Raw genomic sequence first — 25,586 nt, forward strand, 5'->3', positions numbered from 1 at the left:
TTTTGGCAGCTTTAGTAGGGGTTACCACACCAAGCAAACCCATCTCTTTCAGTACAGTTCTGTAGTACATACAACGTAATGATTTAAATATTACTAATTAGACATATCAACTGAAACTTAACTAATAATTCCTGAGGAAAAGTTATCTTCAAACTCACTCCCATCAAAGCTGGGCTGCGTTCCTCCGCCCAAAGAAAAGATGCCCATTGGTCATCCTGCTCATTATGAGATGTGTTACGTCTTCATCCGTCCCTAAAACAATAGAAAATCTTTCGTACACATATGGGATGCTAGAGACCTATATGGGATCTAGAGTGGTGCTTTGGCGAAAAACACACAAAAAAAATATATACATATATTTAACAACAACTTCACGGAAGAATTTAATTTCATATCTCGAAGCCATATCGACAATGCACACGCCTTTTGTGATGTGAGTCGCACTGATTTTAATATCGGACAATGAGGGGAAAATGACGTTACTCAGAACATGTTGACAGGTATGAGGGCCATGGCCGTTGATGTAATCACAATTTTTTTTGTGCTGATATTATTATTATTATTATTGCTGTTGTTTTTATTATTAAAATAGTCATGCTAAATAAATATTCATATTTATTTATTAGTTCTTTTTCTCAGTATTAGTAGCCTGTTTTATTTATTCAAACAATGATATTTTTTGTTTGTATACAGATACACAAAACTACACAACTTTGCCTGCTGAAAAAAAAAACTTTTTAATGAGCAATCTGGGTCTCCATGTCCTCCATGCGAGTCAGCTGTTCCTACTCATCTACAAACCACGATTTCCTGCACTTTCAATAATTGCAGGTTCAATTGTTAGACCTATTGGCATTAATATTGTTATTGTTCTTAAGGATAATATAACAAAGTATTGCATTAATTTCAATAAAGAAAAGACTGTGAGCCAATGTTTTCTCATAAATAATTTTTAATATTAGGCTATGCATCATATTTGTTCTGTACAGTGTTATTCTTAATGTGCACTATTCCACGTGTATTTGTATCTCAGAATTGTGTGTTATATTATACAGGCATTAATCCAGACATTATAAAAAGAGTAGTTGGGTTCTGGAGTCTGATTGGCATCGTAGCAAAATACATGAGCAAATAAAACAGATATATGTATACAACAGCGCTCTTTAAACATCTCACTCGCATAAAAACACAGATAATATACTCATCAGAATGCACCAACACTATTGAAAGAACATAATGAAACAGTTATGCCATTGTACTTGCTTGTTCCCGCCCCCCTGGATTCTACGCCCCTACAATGTACAGTTTTGCACGAGTAGGTTAGTGAGGTGTCTGTCGAGCCTGTAGGTGGCGCTAAATGAACTGCTTCAACAGTCTTGCAGCTGCTTGAGAAGAAGAGCGAATAGTACCCAGGAGGCGGGCGCAGGAAAAGGTTGGTGCTGCTGTTAGATGAAAATATTAAATTCTGAGCCTAAAACAAATTAATTAAGATGCTTGGGACAGTGGTCTCTGGTTCTACCTTCATTGTTTAAATGATATTAACTGATACGAGCTTCTACATAATACTGTAGCTGGGTTTAAGCAGAGTGATTAGCAAGCATGCTAACTAGCTGCATTGTAAGCAGAACATTTACAATTAAAATGTTTCTAAAGTTCCGTAATTAACCATAAACGACATTTACAATTTTATTTAGAGAAATCGCATTTTTATTTAGACAATTATTTAACATCTTACTAGCTATGAGATATGTCAGTAGCAGATGATATATATTCTGTCAGTACCAAGAAAAACAGGTGTATGGAGCGTATACAGTATATATATGTATGTGAATGAATGTATTTGTGCATATAAGCTCCTCTTGAATGAATTCAGTTGAAGTGGTATGCTTTTTGGCAGTGACCACAGTGTAAAACAAAATACTAAATGTACATGAATTGACCCTATTGAAAGATATCATACCCTGATTTTTTTCTCTTTGCTTTTGGCTGGAACAGCTAAATCTTACTGTTTCTGTCTAATTACTTAATTTAATACTCTTCTGATTTAGATGCACTGTAATCGAAATATTTGGGGTTTAACTCTCTCCATTATCTCAGTGCTTTCTGTTAGTACCAGATTATCTAAATAGTGTGGGAACAATGGCTCTCTAAATCCCACACAATAGATTTTCTCTATCGAATGTGTTGTCACACTTATTTATTTTTGGTTACACTGTGTATGCTAGTGTAGTCTCAGAAGATGCACAACATTTGTACAGATCCACCTGGCCGATATTAAAAAAATTACAGATCAGAATGCATTTAAACACTGCAGTTCCCCTGAGAGTCAAATAATGAATTAATAGAATAAATTATCTTTATGTTATGTTAAATCCCACTTGTTTTAGTTTTGTTAGAGACATTAGTACACCATACAATGTATTAGTTTTTAAATTTATTAGCATACTTCTAAAGATTGATACCTGTCACAAAAATGAAATTCCGCCTAGCAATATCTATGGATTGATTTAAGTCCTGATCCAGTTTTTACGATGACTGGAAGTGGGGAAAGTCGTGCAATTTTCAGTGTTCAAAAGTGTGAATCCAGACTGTTCTGCCTTTAAGCTAGTCATCATCTCTACCTTACCTCTGCAGGGAATTCCCAGGAATGCCGAAGAAATTCCAGGGTGAGAACTCCAAATCGGCCACCGCGAGGGCCCGTAAGGCAGAGGCCAAAGCTGTCGCCGATGCTCGCAAACAGAAGGAACTCGAGGACGCACTCTGGGAAGATAACGACAAACATGTCATGAAGAAAGAGCAGAGGAGGGTAAGACTCCTTCTTTGGTTAACCAAAAAATTTAGTTCATCCGAAAATTCTAATTCTCTCATGATTTACAAATAAAGATTTTTAGAAGAATATCTTAGCTCTGTAGATCCAAACACTGCATGTGAATGGTAGCCAGAATTTTGAAGCTCCAAAAAGCATATAAAGGCAGCATAAAATTAATCTATAAGACTACACTGGTTAAACCTAATAGGTGTGGGTGAGAAACAGATAAATATTTAAGACCTTTTTTTTTTTTTTTTACTATAAATCTGCACCTTTGGCTGCAGTAGGTGGCGATATGCACGAAGCATGCAAATCTCCAAAAAAAAAAATACAAAATACACAAAATTTGGAAGTGAAAGTGGAGACTTATAGTAAAAAAAATTACTTAAATATTGAACTTATGGTCATATGGATTACTTTTATGCTGCCTTTATGTGCTTATTGAAACTTCAAATTTCTGGTCACCATTCACTTGCATTGTATGGACCTGCAGAGCTTAGATATTCTTCCAAAAATCTTTGTGTCCTGCAGAAGAAAGAATACATATATGGGATGGCCTTAGAGTGTGTAAATTATGAGAATTAAAATTTTTTGGTGAACTATTTCTTTAAATAAATTTTGTCCTTGTGCTATTAGGGTCAAACGAAAAAAACAATATGGTATATCACACAATTCTATGACCAGTAAATTCTATGAACAGCAGTGCCTTGTGTGCAAACGAGTATAGTACGGAACACTAGGTGGCGGTAAAGATCTTCAACTGTACAGACTGTTGCTCCATTCTACAGTATATGATAGTCAAATTGTTACTTATTGATATGGACATCTTTTAAGTTCTATTGGAAAATACAGGATTAATTAATAATCAGAAGTGCCAGCGCCCCAATATTTTCTTCATGTTATGTTGTCTAACAACCCTCAGCATTTGGCTGCTAATCTTGTATCTAAATGGCACAGCTGTCTACCTCACTAAAGCTGCAAATATGTGACAAGACATGTCTGAGCCCCACAAACAAAAGAAAGCAGACTGGGTTGAAGTAACACCGTCATGCAAGTTCTGATATACTCTATCAAACATAAGTATTGATGAGTGTTATCTGTCACTAATGAGTCTGTTGGGAACTTTGAATTTCCTTGAGGTCCATGGGCATGTTGTGATTGGTATTGAGAGATTGGTTATTATTATGCCTAAAAGCTGTTAGTTTAAATTTTTTCAAGCCATTTTCGATGTCTACAGTCTAGGTTGGAACTGGTCGACTTTAAAATAATTCCATGTTAGCTATATTAAAATGTGGTGTTAAGTATGTATGGTATATACAAAGTAAATGTAAAAATTGAGGGTGATTAAAGCACAACAGTAAGCTGATTACGATCAAAACATTTATTATAATGCAAAAATCTTTCAACGCCAAAACATAATTGGACATGCACACATTTAATAAACTGAACAAAACTCTGATAAAGGTGTTCACATGCAAAGTGAATTAAGGGTGAGGGGAAAAATTCTTAGGGTTTCAATCTGGTTTTGCTTTAACTGACATTTCCCAATTAATGAACAGAGTTCTTAAGGTATAAAGGTGTTGACATAACCTTACATGTTGTCAGCTTTTTTAGTACAATCATGGATGATCTTGCATGTAAATACAGTCATTGTCAAATATTTATCCTGCGTCTTGCTTTAACACAGGCCAAATTTGAACTCAGCCACATTTGTCCATTAAAGCTGTACTGCACTGAACTGACCCAGTTCTGTAATTATTTTTAGCAAATTTTATTAGGCACTTACTATTAGTGAAGAGCCTATCTTTTGCCAGAATGGTTATATTCACATATTTATATTCTAGTAATAACTAAGGTAAAATTGTCTACCTATTTTAATATTTGGTTAGGCTATGAATTCAGCATTTTTATTATCAGAAGTTACTTTGGCAGTCCGAATATTTGAAAGGTTGTTTGTTTCTGTTTGCCATTTGGCCTGCTCCTCTCTCCCTGCCCTCTCTTTCTTGCCTCTGTTTCATACATTATTGAGCCAGTGTTGGCATATTTACTGAGCGTCAGCAATGTTGGCATGATGTGCCAGACTTCTTGGTTAAGTTCAGCTGGTAAGAAGCTCCTCACGTCCTGTTCTTTTCCTCCGGTTTCCTCTCATCACTGCCATCTGATCTGGCGTATCAGACCCACGCCAGTGTTATTCAACTGCATCCATTCTGCTAATTATACCCCATGTCACTGGGCCACTGTTTGCATCCAGGTGAACTCACCTGCTCTACAAACACACTGATTTATCTTCCTTTCTCAATTATTAAAAAGATCAGCTATTGTCTGGGACACTAAACGATTGAGACAAAAATCTAATTTTTTTGTTGTAATTGAGATTAATTTCCATTAATAGAATTTACTTAAATACATATTTTGTCTGGGGCATCTGCATGTCATATTCTTATGTTGGCTACACATCCAAAACAAGCTGAGAACCGAGTTCCTGCCTTACTTCATTGCTGTGTTATACATTAGTAAGTTTAGATTAATCAAGCCAAAACAGGCAACTTCACATTAGCATGAAAAACAAAAATATTCTAAACATTTTGAAATGATCGTTCGCAGAAAGCTAGAAACTGATATGACTGTGATTGGTTAATGCTCAGCCACAAATTCTGTAAATGACACTTTCACGATTACTTAAAAGAGTAGTTCACTCAATGTTGATTACCACAAAAATTAAGTTAGATGAATCCCTCCTTTTCTTCAAAAAGAGCAAAAATCAATGTTACATTGATTTTTACAGTCATTTTAGGGTTTGTTGACATCACATCGCCATGGCAACAAAGTTGTGAAATTGAATAACTTTACAGAAATGGTTAGTAAGTGATTTCTTCACACTAAAATCATGTTTACACGCATATTGTTTAAGTCTTGTGGCTGTACTTTTGAAAAAGTGAGTATTTTAATGTTCAGAAATTGTCTCCAATTCACTTCCATTGTAAGTGCCTCACTGGAACACAGATTTGAACTTTTTTTAAAGAAAAGGAGGGACCAGTCAAAATAATTTTTTGTGCTTATCAATATTATGTCACAAATGCTGATGGTTGAGCTTAACTTTGAACTTTGTGCTTTAATTCACAGACAAAGTGTTTCTGTGAAATATTTTGAAATATCTTTGATATATTGTAGATATGCAAGAATGTCAAGAGAGAAGAGCATAACTTGGTTTGCTCTTAAGCATGGCCTGCCGTACTGTTTATCTGTGTCACTCGAATGACATTTCAGCTGCTCAACATCTGAAGGTGTCATCTCATTATGCGTATCTCCTTACTATTGTGCCACTATTTCTGCAGATGTTATCAACAGGAAGGTGGCTGGGCAGTTAACTTAATGCCATCTCTGATCCTAGTAATCATTACTTACCCACCGTGCTGACATAGGGTGACTCTAAACTGGCATCTCTAATTTCTTTACTCTGCTCGGCAGTTTACACTTACATTTGCTTAATGATCATCAGGTTCTCTTGATAGCATCTGTCCAGTTGTAATTTCAAAGTGTGTGTGTATACAGGATGATAAAGAGAGGAAGCGTTTGGAGGCTCTGGAGAGGAAGAAAGAAAAGCAGAGGCTCTTAGAGGAAGAAGATTCCCAGATAAAGGGTAAACAGACAAAAGAAGTCCCCAGTAAAGTGACCCGTGCCCAGATTGAGGAGAACCTTCAAAGCGTGCAAAATGTGAATGAAACCAAGGAAAAAGGTGAGGCACATTGCCAGTTAACACCTTCAATTGGGGTCACAGCAACTGAAGCCATAATGACAGTGACAATCTGTAACTTGGTTAATAGAAAGCCTCTACTTATTTTATTTTCTGTCTGTTCTGTTTGTATCTACACACTATCCCTTCAATTTTTAATGGAAATACTGAAGAGTCAAGGCCTATTCATACCAAAGGTAGTGCAACAAAGCAATGTGAATTGCAGGTGAAAATTGGCACCAAAACTGTTCACACAAAGTTTGTTGTGAGAAAAGTTTGCCCACCTGAATGAAAGCCACATGACACAAAAGCCATAATATCTTATTGGTCCAAAAAAAAAAAATGTGGCTTTGTTGCAGTAATTATTTTTACGCTTGGTGTGAAAGGAGTGACTAGTTTTACATCTTTTCACGGTGAATGTTTGAACTTGTGTGATAGACCTTTTCAATCTCCTTATTCTTTTTCCTGAATACTTTAAAATCCTACAGAGCAAAGCCACTTGGAGATGCCACTTGAGGAGAATGTCAATCGGATAGTTCTGGAAGAAGGCTCGGTGGAGGCCCGGACCATTGAGGATGCCATTGCAGTTCTCGGGTATCCTGCTCTCTTGAGGATTCACTTTACAATTAGAGATTAATTTAATCAATCATTCATCGAATAAATCAATTATTGTACTTTAATTTTCTATAGCAAGTTTTAGATTTGAGTGTGTCATTTTTCCATAAAACATTTTCCTGATATCCCAGCTTAATGCAAATACAACTATAAGTAAGCCATTGGAAGTTTGGTAAACACTGTGGCACTATCAAAACATTGCGCTGTTTGTTTGAGCATCCAAATCAGCACGACATTGGCTCAAACGATGGCATGAGTTTTGGGTGGGACTATATGTTTACCTGACCACTGGTAGGCAGGTGGAGTGTTTGTGAAACCTGTTTGAAAACCAGAAATTAGCACAGAATTTACACACGTAAGCTAGATGTTGTATTACGATTGGTTAATTTTTAGTTGTGTTTTATTTTCTTCAGCATTAAGGAAGACCTGGACCGGCACCCTGAGCGACGTATGAAAGCCGCCTTTGCTGCATTCGAGGAAGCAAACATGCCACGCCTTAAAATGGAGAACCCCAATATGCGTCTCTCTCAGCTAAAACAGCAGCTCAAGAAAGAGTGGACAAAGTCCCCTGAAAACCCCCTCAACCAACGTGTGGCCACCTACAACTCCAAGTAAACCAACCTCACAGCACTTAAAGACTGGCCTCGATGCAGTTCCTAACGAATACAAAAAAGCACCCAGATAAAATTTGGACATACAAATAAAGCGAGAGCTGGAAAAAGTAGCATGCACAACTTTTGTTAGATTCATAAGAATCAAATTTATACATGAACTGTTGATCCATCCACATGAACTCATCAACAAACTTTTATTCAACTAAGTATGCAATAAATATGTGATTTTTTTTTTTTTTGTTTCTAATTTGCTCATCTGCTAGACCATGGCCCTTTGAAAGCTGCAGAGAAAGTTTCTAGTTTGGCTTGGATTGAACAAAAGAGTATTATATGACAGCACAGGTTTCCTCCACATCACATGTTTTACTGCTGCGTTGAACTCATTTATTTATGTAAAAATATGCAGAACATGTAATGGAGTGGTCAACCTGAAGAAAGTGTTGTTGTTTTTCATTTAGTCTATGCATGGTGATCGTCAGGGTTCAGCTTGGTTTGATAATTATGGAGAAGAGAAAAATTATCTGGAAAAAATGCCTTTAAGATTATGATAGCAATGTTTTTGCATTGATCATATATACTTTTGTTTTGAAATTGTACTTTGGACTTGTATGGACAAAGTTTCCCAAAGGTAAGATGTTGGATTCCAATTCACATGTGTAGCGTTAACTGGATACTGCAGCTCAACACAGATGCCAAGCAGTACTAACACATTGTGGGTTTGCTTAGCATCTGTTGAGGAAAACAAACACACACTCTGTGGCTCTTGGAAAAAATTCAATAAAAGGAAGGATGAATTATAATTATATTTGCTGCTGTTTTCTGATTGCCTTTTCATTATGCAATTTTGCAAACACTTTTATCCAAAATGACATACAATCAGAGGTGGGTAGTAACGCATTACATTTACTTGAGTAACTTTTTGGGAAAATTTTACTGTTAGAGTAGGTCTAAAAGTGGTTATTTTTACACTCACTCAAGTACATTTCTTATGAATTAATTTTACTTTTACTTCTTTACAATGGGTGGCGTTACTGTCGTTACATAACTGGGTTTAATTGTAATTAATGTGTAATTTATTGAGAGATTATTGAATGGAGCAGAAGTTCACAGCTGCGCTCCCTGAGACTCTTACACAGGCTGTTACTCAATCACTGCTGCAGCATCAAACTCTTTAAAGTGAAACACTTTCTTCGCTCCTCACAGTGAAAAAAAGTATAGTTTTGTTATGCAATGCCTTCATTTAACACTAAGACAAGCTGATATTTGAAGATTAAAATCACTGCTCCAATTTAAGGCAGCACGCTGAGGTAAGTTTTGGCTGAAATTCTAACGCGGGCTTTTCTGTGTAATGAGATGGTCATTTTCAGGCTGATAATGTAACTTATGACACAGTTTTTAAGTGTTCATTTTTAAATCAGTGCAGAAATATATCAGTGTGCTTTGTCCCGCATATCTTGAGCAGTATTTATGCATTTACTCCGCGCCCTCAAGGGGGTACTGGAAACTATCACAGCTACTTAAGGTGCATTAACTGTATAAATCCATGTAAACATCCAAGTTAAGTATAAATCACTGCCATTCGCATGATCGACAACTGGAGCGCGAACATACAGCATTGCGTGTGCACCGTGAGATGTGCGGACGCGAGGCAATCATATGGCGAAGAGAATGGCTGTCTGCAATCGTTCACTCATTCTCTATTTCCTATGTAGTAAATGGCAGTGAATGAAATGAGTGAATTCGGACGTGAGTGTCGGGAGCTTTGAGGCTGGTGCAGAAACGTCACATGAAATTTTGGGCCTTCTTATACATGACAGAATTTCCATTAATAATTATGTAATACATGTTAAATGTGTATTATGTAATGGAATATAGGGGAGTAAATGTCTGTTATGCCATCTGTGATCATAACAAGTTACTCACTACTTGAGTAGGCTACTCTTAATTGGATACTCTCTTACTTTTATGTTAGTACTTTTACTTTTTTACTACCCACCTCTGCTTACAGTGTTGCCTGCGAATTGAACCCGCAACCTTGGCATTGCTAGCGCAATGCTCTACCATTTTAGCTAAAAGAACACTCAGGCCTCATACTTTGCAAACAATTGTAGCTGCACTGGTGTGCTTGCTTATCGAGGCTATTTCTTTTTTTTATTTATTTTTCTAATTTTAATGACGTTATGCGTATCTCACCCTCCCTATTTCTTTGTCCTTTGTGAGAAAGTAGTCTATTTTAACTAACCCATGTTCCCTTTCGCACTCATTACTTTCATCCCATTTACTTTTGTCTGACATATTTTCCCTCATACAACCACATTAAAAAGGCCTTTACTGGATAATTCAAACATACTGAAGGTAGATTTGCTTTTCATAGCATCTCTGCAAGTATGTAAGCAAAAGACATAAACAGTCACCTATCCCTACGGGACGTTTCTGAAGAAAGTTAAATTAGCCTTTGGGCTGGATAACACCCAGTGGCCACCTCTATCCTCAACAGAAACACTCTTAAACTCTTAAGGTAATTTATGGCCATTATGTCTCATCAAGCACCGTCAGACTGCAAGAACTGCGCGTCATCTGGAGATTATGCTACGAGATAGCCTCTCTCGATTATTTCCCTCCCATCAGAACATCTCTCCCACACAGAATGTTTTAATTAACCTGTCCTTTTGCATAGCACTGACATATCTGCCTGTAAAACAAATATAATATCAAGTCATGAAGAGTTTGAGTCATGAAATACAAATGTTGAATAATGACTTTGCAAAGCAATGTTGGTTACACTATCAGTTAGGATTACATAAATGTTAATATGAACTGTGAGTAATACTTTTACAGCATTTATTAATCTTGGTTAAATGGAATATTCACCCCAAAATGAAAATTCTGTCATTTTCTCACCCTCATGTTGTTGTAAAGCTGAATGTCTTTCTGCTGTGGAACACAAAAGGAGATCTCACTCACTGTTCACTTTCATTTAATTTATTTTTTATACAATGAAAGTAAATGGACTGAAGCTGATATTGTGCACCTAACATCTAGATTTGTGTTTCACTGAAGAAATGGGTTTCAAACAACATCAGGGTGAGTACATGATGTAATTATCCCATTCTTCTTCTTTTGGCTGCTCCCGTTAGGGGTCGCCACAGCGGAACATCCGTGATCCGCATATTTGACTTGGCACAGGTTTTACGCTGGATGCCCTTCCTGATGCAACCCCCAGTGGCTGGGGGACTCTGGGAAATTATCCCATTAATGTAAGTTGCAAATGTTAACATATGCATTATAAGTTAAAAATGAATAATTTGATGTTATCATTAACCAAGGTTATTTCATGATATCTAAATAATAAAATAATGCTAACATATAAAACCTTAAAGTGTTTTTTTATAATCTTTAATCAACCTAAAATAAACTGAATGATCATGTCTTATAGACCTTATAATATGTGTACTCGGAGACATAAAAATGCCATGTTTTATTTTTAAACCTATTTGCACATTATTAGTTGTGACCCACTGAGAGTGTTAATTAAAAAACATTTTGTTCCTGTTCTCAAGGGCAGTGACTATATTTGGCAAATCTCTATTAGCAGTGCTGGTTCATCGTGCCCATTTTATCAAGATCATTTTAGCAACTGAATTAAATCCTTGGGCTTTAACAGTAAGTACAAAATTCCTTGAATGAGTGGTCTTCTCACAAGATCAAACTGAATAATATAGCTGATGCCCCACGCAGCACAAAGAATCTAAACAGGAGATACCTTGTTGTCTTAGAGAGCATCATGCCTAAAATAGGAAAGAATTGCCTTATCAGTAGAATTTGAGAAGTTACACTGATTGATGATGTCCACTGCTGCCTGTCTACTATAAAATGCACGTTTCTCATTATCTTTTCTAGATGGATGCCTTTAAAGAACATTGTGTAATCAGAACTTGAAGTATGCATTTTTAAGATGATCACTAAAGCAACATGTGAGGAGATGTATTGATGATTATGGGTAACAATTTACAGTAAGGCTTTAGATATTAACACAAGTTAACGCATTAGCTGTCACGTAATAACAATGAACAATAATTTATTTACAGCATTTATTAATGTTCTGCGTTCATGCTATTGTTGAAGGAAATTAACATTAACCAAGATTAATAAATGATGTTATTGTTCATTGTAAATTCATGTTAAGTATAGCGTTAACTAATATTATTGCATGGCACTCTGGAATACTCTGATTGGTATATTGTGCCATCAAATGGTCTGATATTTCTTAAAAATGACCACATATCTCAGGATGAAGTCATATTTCACTGGTCATCCGGGTATTGCAAGACATCTTTCTTCTCGTGTCACTCTGTGATCTGAAGTGAATAAAACCATTTCAACTGAAATCAATATTTCATGTCCATTTATTTTATTTGGCAAGAAGTGGATAATGAGCAGTCAGATGGTCATTTTTGCAATATATATATATATATATAAACAGAATTCTGATGCAAAGTGGAGGTGGAATTCAATTGTTTCTGGAGACTCTGCAGTCTCTTCATAATCCATGTCCTTTTCATTTAGTATTTGGTTAGTAGCTGTGTAATAAGGAAGGGATGATCTACAGTCATACGATCATTATCACAAAATAAATCCCTTTTGGGTGATACAAGACCCATTTATTTTGAGTCAGGGTCCTTCTGATTGCCCTGTTGGTGTACATTTGGTGATAATGACCGGCTGACTGTAAGGGACTCCAAATACTTGCAAAGAAATCCTTGCAAATTAATGAATTACACTTTTGATACAGCTGCTAAGTCTAAAAATGGAGAGCAAATGTATTCAATTAGACAAATGCAAAACAGAAGCATTTTCAGTAATGCTCTCTTCTTTTAGTAGACTTTTGGACCCCTGTATTTTTCTAGCACATTTTGTGCTGTCCTTCTATTGATAAATTATTGAACAATGAAGCACAGACCAAAAATAACCATACTGTATGTAAATGTAAAAAAAAAAAAAAAAAAAAATGTCACTGCAGTTTTATGTCTAAAGGACTGCACGCAGTCTTTACTATGAATCTATACTGAACTCTGCCGGTAACATATCCAACATGCATGTTTCCGTCCAACGTTTGCTGTAATTGCCTATTCATCTTTTATCTGAGTTGCCTCTGTGGCGGGAAAGATAAGAGGGCTTGGGAAGGCCTTTGAACTGCTGAGCATCAATATATCTCACCCTTCTCGTTTCAACCAGTTCGTCATCTACGGACCTCAATGTATCAGACTGTCTTACCAAACCCAAGCAGAGGATACAATTACAATAATAATACCCAATATGTAAAGCATAATGTAAGGTGGTGTGTGAAATATATAGTGTTGCGCACTCCCTCTCTCTCTCTCTCTCTCTCTCTGCGCTCCTTGTTTCTTTGTCTCTTTATCCATTTGCATGCCAACCTTTATCAAGCTGGGCTGTCCTTTCTTCAGCCCACATCCTAATTATGCGTCTCAAAGAGAGAGACCTGCCGGCCCCCCACATCTGACACGTCTAAGCAAAAGCTGCATATCTGATGACTAAATCCTGTTTTCTTGAAAAAATGGCCATCACGTCAAGCTCACATATGTTAAGGGGATCCAAGTCTACTGTGCTCGCCAGAGGGAAGGAGGATACTATTTTTGGAACTATGACTTGACGGTAAGAATATCTCAGGTTAGAGTTACTTACTGATGCTTTGCAGATTGAAAGTGTTTTTATATTTGTCACATAAAATGGCCTCTTATAGCACACTCAAAATTGCGTGCTGGGATTTGGATTTTGTAAAGTTATTTTAGCAAAGCATTTACAGTTCTAATCAACAGGTGTTTTTTTTCTGAGCAAAATCAGGGAAATTTTAAATATAAGATATGTGTTGTGTAGTTATTGTAAAATTAAATCAGAAATAATGATATCATTTCGGGTTGCATATATTTTAGGCTTTGTGTAGAAAAACAGCAGATTTTACTTTAACTGTTTGCTCAAATGAAATCAGAATCATCATCATGTATTTGGACAGCTGTTTTTGGAAATGGTGCATGAGAAATAACAGACACAGATTTCAGCTTTTCATTTTGTTTTAAAGGGATAGTTCATTAAAAAAAAAGTTAATTTGTCTTAATTTACTCGTGTTGTTTTAAAAAAAATATATAAAAATAAAGTCATATGGGTTTGGAGGAAACATGAGGGTGAGTACATTACATAATTTTAATTTGTGGGTGAACTATCCTTTTTATAAAATGTCCCCACAAATTTAGTATCTGCTTTATGGCATATAGGGAGATATTAAATTCCATGTCATAAGGTAGCATTGGTAGCATTAAAATGAGCAAAAGTATTATCAAGGGTGTTTTATGGTCAGTTTGTTATATAGATACAAATATAAATATATATATATTTGTAAATGGCAAAGGTGCCATACTAGATATTAGTGTGAAATATCTGGCATGGCACCCCCCAGCCCTCAAGGATAAAGTAATGAACGCTCATCTGCTTGTGACAGGGCCTCTCCATCTCTCTCCTCACTGTTAAAGAGGAACACGTGTTTCTTCACACAAATGAGCATCTCTAATAGCAACACAGTTAACAGTGCAAATAGAAAGTAAACAAAGAAGCCACCGTTTTATAATACTAAGGTTTCCTGAACTGTTTTCACAACATTTAAGTAATTTTCTTTCTTGATTGCAAATTTCTAGTCCATGTTACTTTATATTACTTTATTTCTTCCATGGAACATTTTGACACTACTTTAATCTATTCAATGAAAGTGAAGGGCAACTGAGGCTGTCAGTCCCTTAAAGGAATATTTCACCCAAAAGATTTAAATTCTCTCATTTACTCCCCATCATTCAATCCCAGATGTGTTTACCTTTTTTTCTGCTGAACACAAAGATTTTTAGAATATCTTAGCTCTGTTGGTCCTCACAGTTTTAAAGATATAAAAGCACATAAAGGCAGCGTAAAAGTAATACATCCGACTCCAATGGCTAAATCCATATTTTCAAAAGTAACATCTTAAGTGTGGGAGAGAAAAAGATCAATATTAAAAAGTAATTTATTTACTATTAATCTTCACTTTCACTTTTACATTAATCTGCATTGGTTTTTGGTGATTTGCATTCTTTGTACATATCGCCACCTACTGGGTATTGAGGAGAATTTAAAGTAAATAAGGGCATAAATGAATGTTCCGGGTATGCATTTATGTGCAAAAATTATACGCTCGCTTGAGGTGGATAAATGTTTTATTCGATAAGATGAAATAAGCATAAATTATGATAGAAACACATTTACCAAATTAACTCCTATTGTATTTGTTAGGAATATAAGATGCGCATCAAAATGCGTTTTTTGTGACTGAATAACTCGTTCATTACTGGACTAACCGGTGGGCCAATCATCGCATCTGAAATGTTGCTACGATCATCCTGAATTAACGGTGTCTAGAAAATCCAAAGCCAACAAAGAGTTTGCAGAGGAAATAAATCAAAAACAAACTTGAACGGTACGGAAAAGAAGTTTCACTGAAACTTTTGAAAAATATATTATAGATCCGCACGGTATAGTCATAAGGATGGATGAAAACACATATAAAGCGCTCCCAGAAGTGTGTGACTCTCTGTCACTCCCAAACATGAGACCAAGTTCTTTAGAGTGTTTTGTGTGCTCTAAACTGCCTCTCAGTGGCTACAATTTCTCTGGAAGTGACGATTTCATCCTTTTGAACACCCTTGAAAGGAAACATATCTAGTGAGGTACTTACAACGGAAGTGAAAGGGGCCAATTTTTTTTTTACATTAAAATACTAAATGTTTCAAAAGTATAGCCACAAGACATAAAGGATATGTCTGTAAACTTGATTTTAGTGTGATAAAATCACTTACAAACCATTTCTTTGTAAAATTATATTCATATTTACATTTATGCATTTGGCAGACGCTTTTATCCAAAGCAACTTACAGTACAATTATTACAGGGACAACCCCCCCGGAACAACCTGGAGTTAAGTGCCTTGCTCTAGGGCACAATGGTGGTGGCCGTGGGGTTCGAACCAAGGATCTTCTGATTAACAGCCCTGTGCTTTAGCCACTACGCAACCACCATGGCGTAGATCAGATGGATGCGGCCATTGTGCTTCACGGTTATAGCGCCACCACCTGGCAGCAGAAAGTGTGGCACTTACAACATTCTTTGAAATAGTCCTCTTACATTTACTCTTCAAATCACTTCAAAATTGTTTAGAATAATGTCAACATAAAGCTAATGTAAAATTGTTATCTTAAATCGTGTTTCCATGGCAACACATTAAATGTTAATATTCTTTTCTTTGTATATTAATGTGTTTTTGAAGCACTTGTCTTGCTTTCCTAAACAAAATGCATGTGTCCATCATGCATTGTTTTCCAAAAGCCACCGGGTGGAAATGGACCCATGGTCCCGTCATCACTGCTTACAGCTATATTTAATTACATTTTGTTTAAAGATTCAATTTTCTTAAATGATAAATGTAATGGTAAAATATACACTCACCTAAAGGATTATTAGGAACACCTGTTCAATTTCTCATTAATGCAATTATCTAATCAACCAATCACATGGCAGTTGCTTCAATGCATTTAGGGGTGTGGTCCTGGTCAAGACAATCTCCTGAACTCCAAACTGAATGTCAGAATGGGAAAGAAAGGTGATTGAAGCAATTTTGAGCGTGGCATGGTTGTTGGTGCCAGACGGGCCGGTCTGAGTATTTCACAATCTGCTCAGTTACTGGGATTTTCACGCACAACCATTTCTAGGGTTTACAAAGAATGGTGTGAAAAGGAAAAACTTCCAGTATGCGGCAGTCCTGTGGGCTGAAAATGCCTTGTTGATGCTAGAGGTCAGAGGAGAATGGGCCGACTGATTCAAGCTGATAGAAGAGCAACTTTGCCTGAAATAACCACTCGTTACAACCGAGGTATGCAGCAAAGCATTTGTGAAGCCACAACACGCACAACCTTGAGGCGGATGGGCTACAACAGCAGAAGACCCCACCGGGTACCACTCATCTCCACTACAAATAGGAAAAAGAGGCTACAATTTGCAAGAGCTCACCAAAATTGGACAGTTGAAGACTGGAAAAATGTTGCCTGGTCTGATGAGTCTCAATTTCTGTTGAGACATTCAGATGGTAGAGTCAGAATTTGGCGTAAACAGAATGAGAACATGGATCCATCATGCCTTGTTACCACTGTGCAGGCTGGTGGTGGTGGTGTAATGGTGTGGGGGATGTTTTCTTGGCACACTTTAGGCCCCTTAGTGCCAATTGGGCATCGTTTAAATGCCACGGCCTACCTGAGCATTGTTTCTGACCATGTCCATCCCTTTATGGCCACCATGTACCCATCCTCTGATGGCTACTTCCAGCAGGATAATGCACCATGTCACAAAGCTCGAATCATTTCAAATTGGTTTCTTGAACATGACAATGAGTTCACTGTACTAAAATGGCCCCCACAGTCACCAGATCTCAACCCAATAGAGCATCTTTGGGATGTGGTGGAACGGAGCTTCGTGCCCTGGATGTGCATCCCACAAATCTCCATCAACTGCAAGATGCTATCCTATCAATATGGGCCAACATTTCTAAAGAATGCTTTCAGCACCTTTTTGAATCAATGCCACGTAGAATTAAGGCAGTTCTGAAGGCGAAAGGGGGTCAAACACAGTATTAGTATGTGTTCCTAATAATCCTTTAGGTGAGGGTATATACTTTTTTTTTGTAGCATCATTAGATATGAGTAGTGGTAGATATATATATATATATATATATATATATATATATATATATATATATATATATATATATATTTTATTGGTCAATATATCCAGGGTTCCCACAGTCATGGAAAACCTGGAAATATCAGTGATTTGGAAAAAAGTTTCTATAGAGATAATACATGTTTCCAGTTTTCCTCTGTGTAAATTATCTAGATTTTGCTGCTGTCAAACTTCAGTAAAATGTGTATGCACATGGTAGTGATTTCTGGTATGTGATTGAATAAAAAAATATGCACAAATAGCTCTGAATCAAAATGATTTTTAAATATATGTATATATGTGTGTGAGTGTGTATATGTATATATGGAATTTAATTGGTCAAAAAGAATGATCAAGAACAATGCACATTAACAATTACCACCATCTTCAATCTAAAAATCTCAGCCTGTAAAACTGCAAAATAACTGTCTATCTAACAGAAATACAAATTAGACACAAAACAAATACTGTAAGACTTTTTTTATCTGAATTAGTTGAGATTTACATTTACTCATTTGGCAGACGCTTTTATCCAAAGCGACTTACAGAGCCCTTATTACAGGTACAATCCCCCCAGAGCAACCTGGAGTTAAGTGCCTTGCTCAAGAACACAATGGTGGTGGCTGTGGGGCTTGAACCAGCATCCTTCTGATTACCAGATTACCAGTTATGTGCTTAGACCACACCACACCACCACCACTCCACTGGAAAGGGGAAATGAATAATTCACATGGTTGTAAGCAACATTGCCTCTAAAAAGCAAGCAAATGATACTTCATTCTGCTCTGGAGCCCATACAGCTCTCCAGTACTAATTACTTAATGAAAAAGATCAAATTACTGGCTTCCTTCATCTGTGCCCCAGATCCATGCTGAAGCCCAAATAAAACCATATGCTTTGGCATCTCCTTCACTGACATCAAAACTCAGTCCTGTGAAAACCTACACTACTATCCTGAAATCTAAACAACTTTCTATGAGTTTCATGGCTTTTGCAGTTCAGTGTTGACTGAGGTGCATGTGCTGATAGAATAATTAAAACAGAATACAAGCATACCTTATTGTTTGCATACATGGTGCCATAGCTGCAGGGTTTTCATGGAAATTAATACACCTTCCTTTTCTGATTTGTTTGCAGGCTTCTTGGAGGTTTGGGACTGCTTGGCCATCAAACTGATTCAGCGACACACTTTAGAATAATACATGTGATCAACTCGTTGTAACAAAGTCATTGTTACAGGTTCACTGTAAACATTCTTGACGACTGTTATTGAAATGGCCAAGCTTTAGATGCCCACAAAACACTAATTGCGAGGATAAATCCCAATACCAACCTGAACTAAAAGGCGTTGCTCATGGGAACAATGATGCTAGTTCAGGACTGGGGTTTCAGTATTTCTCCAGTTCCTAGATCATCTCTGCACTCTTAAAAATAAATGTTTCAAAAAGGGGTTTTCGCAGCAATGCCATAGAAGAACCATTTTGATTCCCCTAAGAACCTTTCATCGAAAGGCTCTTAAAATAACATATTTTAAAACAATAGTCTAAAGAACCTTTTTTTCCACCTTCCATGGATGTTAAAGGTTCATCTTGGGATCATGCTGATAAAGAACCTATTTTGGGGGGTGTTGAACTGACTAGATCCTAAACCACAAGGCCATCTCCGAAGACAGTAACAAAGATGGACTTTGTAGGTGTAACACATAGCATTATTTTCTGGCCTGTATCATAGTGTGCTCATTCATATAAACACTTTGTCACATGAGGGCGTCGCTCCCTGTAACTCCACAGTGACGTGATGAGGCTGGTCCTGGTCAAACCTACCAATGAAACGGGCCTTCTTGACTCCACCGGGGCTGCACGCAGCGAAAGGGTGCCAGAGCATTGCAAAGCAAAGCGGCACTCGCAATCCGCAGCAGGTGAGGGGGTTATGCAGCATCGGTACTCTGGAGCTGTCCACCAGCACCACCACCTCGTAGAGCACAGGGGCGACCAGAGCACCGCTGCCCCTAGACAAACCACCCCGGTGTGCAGTCTGTCTGAGCCAAAAGAGAGCCAACAGAAGCTGCCCAGCCCATTTGGTTCAGCAGCACCAGTGCTTAGCCAAGGGAGCAACCCAAGTCTGCCAGACTGTTCCAAACACTCCCTAAGTCGGCAGCAGAGCATTCGAGGAACTGCCACGCAAGCGGAGAGGTTGGACCCCTCGTGCAAGCAGTGTCGCTTGTCAGAGTCGGGGAATTCATGCGCCTGGAGTTCGTCGCAATCGGGGAGTCAGCATCATTGCCAACCAGATCATTTCGCGTGCACCTGCGGATTGCACGAGCAACAGCATCAAACCCAGCGTCACAAGCCGAACCACTCGAAACCGCTCGTTTTGTGCAATCCGACAGACGTGCAGCCGCAGCTACAGGTCCAGCAGCAGCGGTTGCTGAGGAGCAGCCTGCCCAACTGCTGCGTGCGGGGATCCGTGGAGCTGAGAAGTCAGCAGCCCTCTCTGCTGCAGCAGTTCCACTCGCGACAGTGCCATCACGCCCGTGCATGCACGCCTGATATATGCCAGAGAGCCAGGAGCTCCGTTTCACCACGGAGTAAAAGCAGTCCGCTCTCCTCCGACAGTCGACTGTGGCTCGAGGAGAATAAACACAGACACGAAGGGCAGAAGGTAACACTGCACATGCCAGTCGCAATTAGAATGCTGTTAGACATGCAATATGCGCCGTTTACACATGCACTCAGTGAAGTTGATGCTTAACAGGTGGCCAATTTTAACAATGCACTTTGTTGCGCAGGCTTCAGCTTGATAGAAGGCGCGTGCAGCAGTACTGTGAGATCATGCTTGCCATTATTGACGCCAAGACAGATGCACAGGGAAATGTAATTGTTTGTAATTGAAGCATTTCATAGGACATTGGTATTGGTGTTAACCTCGAAAACATTTAAGGAACAGTCGGGGAGTGCCTGCAACAGGCTGATTCTCATGATGGCGTTTAAAGAGATGTATAGCCTAATAATCACTGTGAGGCTCATTAATCTGTCTTTTATTAACAGTTAGTCTAGTCTTAGTCTTTTCTATCTATCTATCTATCTATCTATCTATCTATCTATCTATCTATCTATCTATCTATCTATCTATCTATCTATCTATCTATCTATCTGTCTGTCTGTCTGTCTGTCTGTCTGTCTGTCTATCTATCTATATTCATGTCAAAAATATTATTTATTATTACAGAATCAACCTTAATACATTACACTAACAAAACCAATTTTAAGGTTTAGAAATAGCTCCTTAAATGAATATTCCGGATTCAATACAAGTTAAGCTCAATTGACAGCATTTGTTGCATAATGTTTATTACCCCAAAAATGTATTTAGATTTTAAAAAAAAAATGGCAACAAACTGGGTTAGGCCTACAGTAAGGCACTTACAATGGAAGTGAATGGGGCCAATCCATAAACATTTAAATTAATAGTTGTTTCAAAAGCTTAGCCACAAGATGTAAACAATATGCTTGTTGACATGATTTTAGTATAAAATCCTACTAAAATTACTAACCTTTTCTGTGTAACATTATATTGAATTGAATTTTGTTGCCATGACGACGTAACAGTGTAAAACCTAAAACAGCCATTAAATCGGCGATTTAAATACATTTTGTTTTAACAGAAGAATTAATGTAACTGTTTTATAAAATTTTAAGCTTCACAATTCTGCTTTTAAACAAAAATTGGCCCCAATTCACTACCATTGTAAAATGCCTCACCGTAACCTCGATTTATGTTGAACATGAGTCAAAATTGTTTTTGTGTTGATCAACATTTTGCCACAAATGCTTTCGATTGAGCTTAACTTGTATTGAACCCTGAATATTCCTTTAAGGTAACAATTGCAGGTTGCCACTTTTATCCATCCATCCATCCATGATCCATGGCAGAGTGTCTTCTGAAAATAAATACCTTGCAAAGACCAGAGGCAGAAAAGGCAAGACAGAAAGGCAAATTAGTGTCATTCATTCCTTCTGAGAGAACCGACCCTTTTTCTGGCTGGCTGTTCCATTTTCTGCCTGTGTAAGCCAAGGGAAAACCCCCTTGAGTGGCACTAACATGCATTCCAGGCCTGTATAATTCATGAAGGGTTAGACATCACTGCCAGAGCAGAGAGACACTATCAGATTAGTACACAATGCAAAGCAGATGGAGGTAAAACCCATCACCGATCTCTTCTCATTAAAGTCTTTCCCCCGTTTTTCTTCTGAGTCTCCCTTTCTCTGCTTGACTGTTAATATGTTTGACTGTATTGTTCCTGCACTAGAAAAAGTGATTGTTTAACTTGTGGCATTTGCTTAATTTTCAATTTGATTAACAGTTTAATGCACTGGTTTCAACATAAACCAAAAATGGTCGCAAGTCTGTTAGGGTCATGGACAACAGGGACAAAAACAACGCTAAATGCAATTAATGCAGTGCAATAAATAAAATGCAAGTAATCATATAATCATGCATAGGTAGGATAACAAAATACATTTCCTTATCGACTTTAAAAAGGAAGAGAAAACACATCATATATCTTTTGATTTTGATGTAAAATGCCAAGCATCCAATCAAGCTCTATTGCTATTTTGGCACAAATTGATGTTGTGTTGTAAAACAACGTATATTAAAACAATATTTGGCTCAGTGTTTGTTTCATGTGTTACGCTTGTAAATCATTTCTGCTTTTGTAGATGCATTTCTTGAATTATTATGCATTATTTTGCATTATTACACATTATTTGAAGTTACATTTGTACAATAAAACAATTTGGTACTGAGTTGCAGTAGGTTGCAACATGATGTCCGATGTAAAATCTGGGTCCTGAAACAAAACAAGTTGAATACATGGTTCAGAATCAGTTTATCAGCGATTGATTGGAAGTAAATAACCCTGGGAGCTGTAAATACATTTAGCTATTTGTACAAATTGCTCTTTTAGGAATACCATGCACATTTATGCTGAATTCTCACCACAGGGGGTGTAATTATGTAAATATTTACACAGAGTTTATAGTTAGACTTCTTGATTGTGCTTCAGAGGAAGTGGAGGCACTGATGTGCCGTGGATATGAGGGAATGACTGCTCATTCTGAAAAAGCAGACAGAGGGTAGAGTCTCCATGTGTTGGTGTTCTGCTGCTTAATCAAGGGTAATTTGTGGAAAGTATAATTGACTTAGCTCTTTTGCCTGTGTATTCTAATTGAAACTAGCCTAAGGCTCTCTCTGCAATACCTATGGTGTGTGTGTGTGTGTGTGTGTGTGTGTGTGTGTGTGTGTGTGTGTGTGTGTGTGTGTGTGTGTGTGTGTGTGTGTACCTGTACCTTTTCTTAAAGGGATAATTCACGCAAAGATGAAAATTATCTCAAAATGTATAATTTACCCTCATGCCTTCTCAGATGTGTATGACTTTCTTTCTGCAGAACACAAATTATGATTTTTAGAAGAATATTTCAGCTCTGTTGGTCCATACAATGCAAGTGAATGGGTGCCAAAATGTTGATGCTCCAAAAATCAAATGAAGTCATCATAAAAGTAATCCAAACAAGTGCAGTGGTTTAATCCATATAATTAGAAGTGTGATGGTGTGGGTGAGAAACTGATCAATGTTTCAGTCCTTTTTTTGCTTGAAATACTTCTTGTTTCCCAGTAGGGGGCGATATGCATGAAGTAAGTGAATAAGCAAAAACACAAGAAGAAGAAGGTGAAAGCGAAAGTTAAAGTGCAGATTGGCTGAGTAGAGAGGAGAATATATCCTAAAAAAGGACTGAATTATTGTTTTGTTTCTCACCCACACCACAGGGCTCCAGTTAATGGGGGATGTTGCAAAAAACTATTCCCCTTGTAAACACCCCCATGCAAGTAAAATATTTAATTCTCTACATTTTATAAATAACAGACTTTAAATATTGTCAATTAGCCGATCAGAATTACATTTAGGCACGTTTGGTGTTGCCATACTTCAGAGGTGAAATCCCCCAATTCCCCAAGTTTGGAAATATTCTGCCAGTATGACGCTTTGCTTGTGCAATCTGGAAACCATGAGAGCGCAAACTCGCAATGTGAAAAGGCGCCAGTTTTCTAAAAACAACAGCAAAAAGTTTTATCGGAGTTTATTTTTCACATGAAACTTACGCCACTGAAGGTAATGCAAGTGTTCAAAAGTTTCGCGGACTTGCAAAAATGGCCAGGAGAACCGTTAGAAGAAACTACTGTTTTTTGAACTACTGTTTAAACATCCTTCATAGAAACAGCAAACGTCCACTAGTTCGGCTATCGGTTTTGAAAAAAAAAATGTGTGTGTCTGTTTCTTTCACAATCATAACGTGGATTATATTAACAGGTGCATAGCCATGTGTAATAATAATTTTTTCAAAAACTAAAAATACATCAAAATGAAATTCAAACTAAAAAAAAAAAAAAAGAAAAGAAAAAAAAGCAGTGAAACAATTGTTTTAAAATATGATTATTTAAAAAAAAAAAGCAGACCTTTTGTTTTTATGCACAAAATCAAAGTAATGTGGTGTAACCAACATGTATTTGTTGTTTATGTTGACTATAAAAACCATAAAACAGAGCGGACACCTTGAGACCCTCATAGCATAGTCAGTTTTTAAAAGAACATCTGATTTTATTTTAGAAATTTTTATGAAAAGACACATTTTATTCTGGTGTGGCGTAACTGAGAAAACGTCCTGATATTTTTACTCAAAAATTAATGGTATTTATAAAAAAAACATTCTAGGAACAATTTTCAAAACATTTTTGAAATGATCTACAAGTTGTTTATCCTCTCATGTATTTATTTAATTTTTGATGAAAATGCTACAAAGGTTTTTCAAAAAATTATGAAACCAGACTGAACACAAAGATTAATTCTGAGAACTTAATTCTAAGACACAAGTGTTTTAAACTAGAGTTTTAAAAGATTTAATTTCAACTCCTCGGACAACATTATTTGTCAATGACCCATAAGCATTAGGACCTACAGAGCTGAGATATTCTTCTAAAAATCTTAATTTGAATTCTGCAGATAAAAGAAAGTAATTCACATCTGGGATGACATGAGAGTGAGTAAATGATGAGAACATTTACATTTTTGGGTGAACTATCACTTTAATCCAGTTAAAATATCACTTTGTTTTCCAGTTAAAATACCTCAGCATCCTAAAACAAAGATACATTTACTTTAATTAAAATGGCAAGATATTACTTATTTTCAAAAATCTATCTTAAATTTAAGTTATTTTTTCTTACCACATTGACTAGTATTTTTTCTTGTTTTTAGCATAAATCTGAAAAGAAAAAAAACAAGTTGTTAACATAAGTTGTTGGTTTATGCTTAAAACAAGAAAAATACTTAAAGAGATATTCTTTCTTATTATTTTACATAGTTTTGCTTCTCAACTAAATGTATCTTGTTTGAAGGATACTTTAATTTTTTGTTATTGGAAATCAAGACAAAAATACTGATTTTAAAAATGGGCGACATCTTGAGGTATTAACACTTGTTTAAACACCTTTGGGTATTATTCATCCATTTTTTTCTCTTTTTTTGTTTAATTTCTAATCATTATTTTGTTGTCTGTTTCTGAATCTAAGGCTTATGTTTATAAATGTTCTTAATGATAATGCTGTTGTTGTGCTTTTTCTCTTTTTTTTTTTTAGCCCATGAGAGCCTCTGCAGTTACTTGTGTGATAGGGCACTCAATTTCACCTGGGAAAATTCCTTGAGGATGTAAATGCAATCTTTTGAACCCATTATGTATGAAACTGTTTGGAGAGTGAAACGTTAGTAAATAAACTAGACCTTTACATTTTCCATAGAAAATATGTGTGGTGCTTGCCTGTGCAAAACTTGAGCCACAATGAGCACGTTTACATGCACAATCTTACAACGATTATGTTGATGAGCCAACTATGTGTAAGGTCATGTAAATGCCTTAAATGGTTTTCCTTTATTGAGGGTAATGTCATAAAT

At 36.8% G+C, this 25,586-nt stretch overlaps 2 protein-coding genes across 5 annotated transcripts in view; both read left to right on the plus strand.

The window, feature by feature from the left end:
* The first annotated feature begins 1,385 nt into the window (after positions 1 to 1,385).
* On the plus strand, positions 1,386 to 8,565 carry LOC127631007 (coiled-coil domain-containing protein 124). The gene is made up of 5 exons (XM_052108943.1): positions 1,386 to 1,432; positions 2,635 to 2,806; positions 6,362 to 6,545; positions 7,031 to 7,136; positions 7,571 to 8,565. The coding sequence occupies exons 2-5, from the start codon at positions 2,648 to 2,650 to the stop codon at positions 7,770 to 7,772; spliced, it is 651 nt and encodes a 216-aa protein (XP_051964903.1). The 5' UTR covers positions 1,386 to 1,432; positions 2,635 to 2,647; the 3' UTR covers positions 7,773 to 8,565.
* Positions 8,566 to 19,233: 10,668 nt separating this feature from the next.
* LOC127630978 (small conductance calcium-activated potassium channel protein 2-like) overlaps positions 19,234 to 25,586 on the plus strand; it is a 46,568-nt gene continuing 40,215 nt past the window's right edge. For all 4 annotated transcript variants that reach the window (XM_052108907.1, XM_052108904.1, XM_052108906.1 and 1 more), the window contains exon 1: positions 19,234 to 20,239. In XM_052108907.1, coding sequence (XP_051964867.1) covers positions 19,376 to 20,239 — 864 coding nt within the window. In that variant the 5' untranslated portion in view covers positions 19,234 to 19,375. The remainder of the gene's footprint in view (positions 20,240 to 25,586) is intronic.

This window comes from Xyrauchen texanus, chromosome 37, assembly GCF_025860055.1.
Source record: "Xyrauchen texanus isolate HMW12.3.18 chromosome 37, RBS_HiC_50CHRs, whole genome shotgun sequence".
Classification (NCBI taxonomy): Eukaryota; Metazoa; Chordata; class Actinopteri; order Cypriniformes; family Catostomidae; genus Xyrauchen; species Xyrauchen texanus.

What these genes read in the sequence shown, in the direction of transcription:
- LOC127631007 (XM_052108943.1), top strand. Translation starts at nt 2,648, where the DNA reads ATGCCGAAGAAATTCCAGGGTGAGAACTCCAAATCGGCCACCGCGAGG. An exon ending in GAATGAAACCAAGGAAAAAG is followed by an intron (nt 6,546 to 7,030) that starts GTGAGGCACATT and finishes AAAATCCTACAG; the next exon opens with AGCAAAGCCACTTGGAGATG. An exon ending in GATGCCATTGCAGTTCTCGG is followed by an intron (nt 7,137 to 7,570) that starts GTATCCTGCTCT and finishes TATTTTCTTCAG; the next exon opens with CATTAAGGAAGACCTGGACC.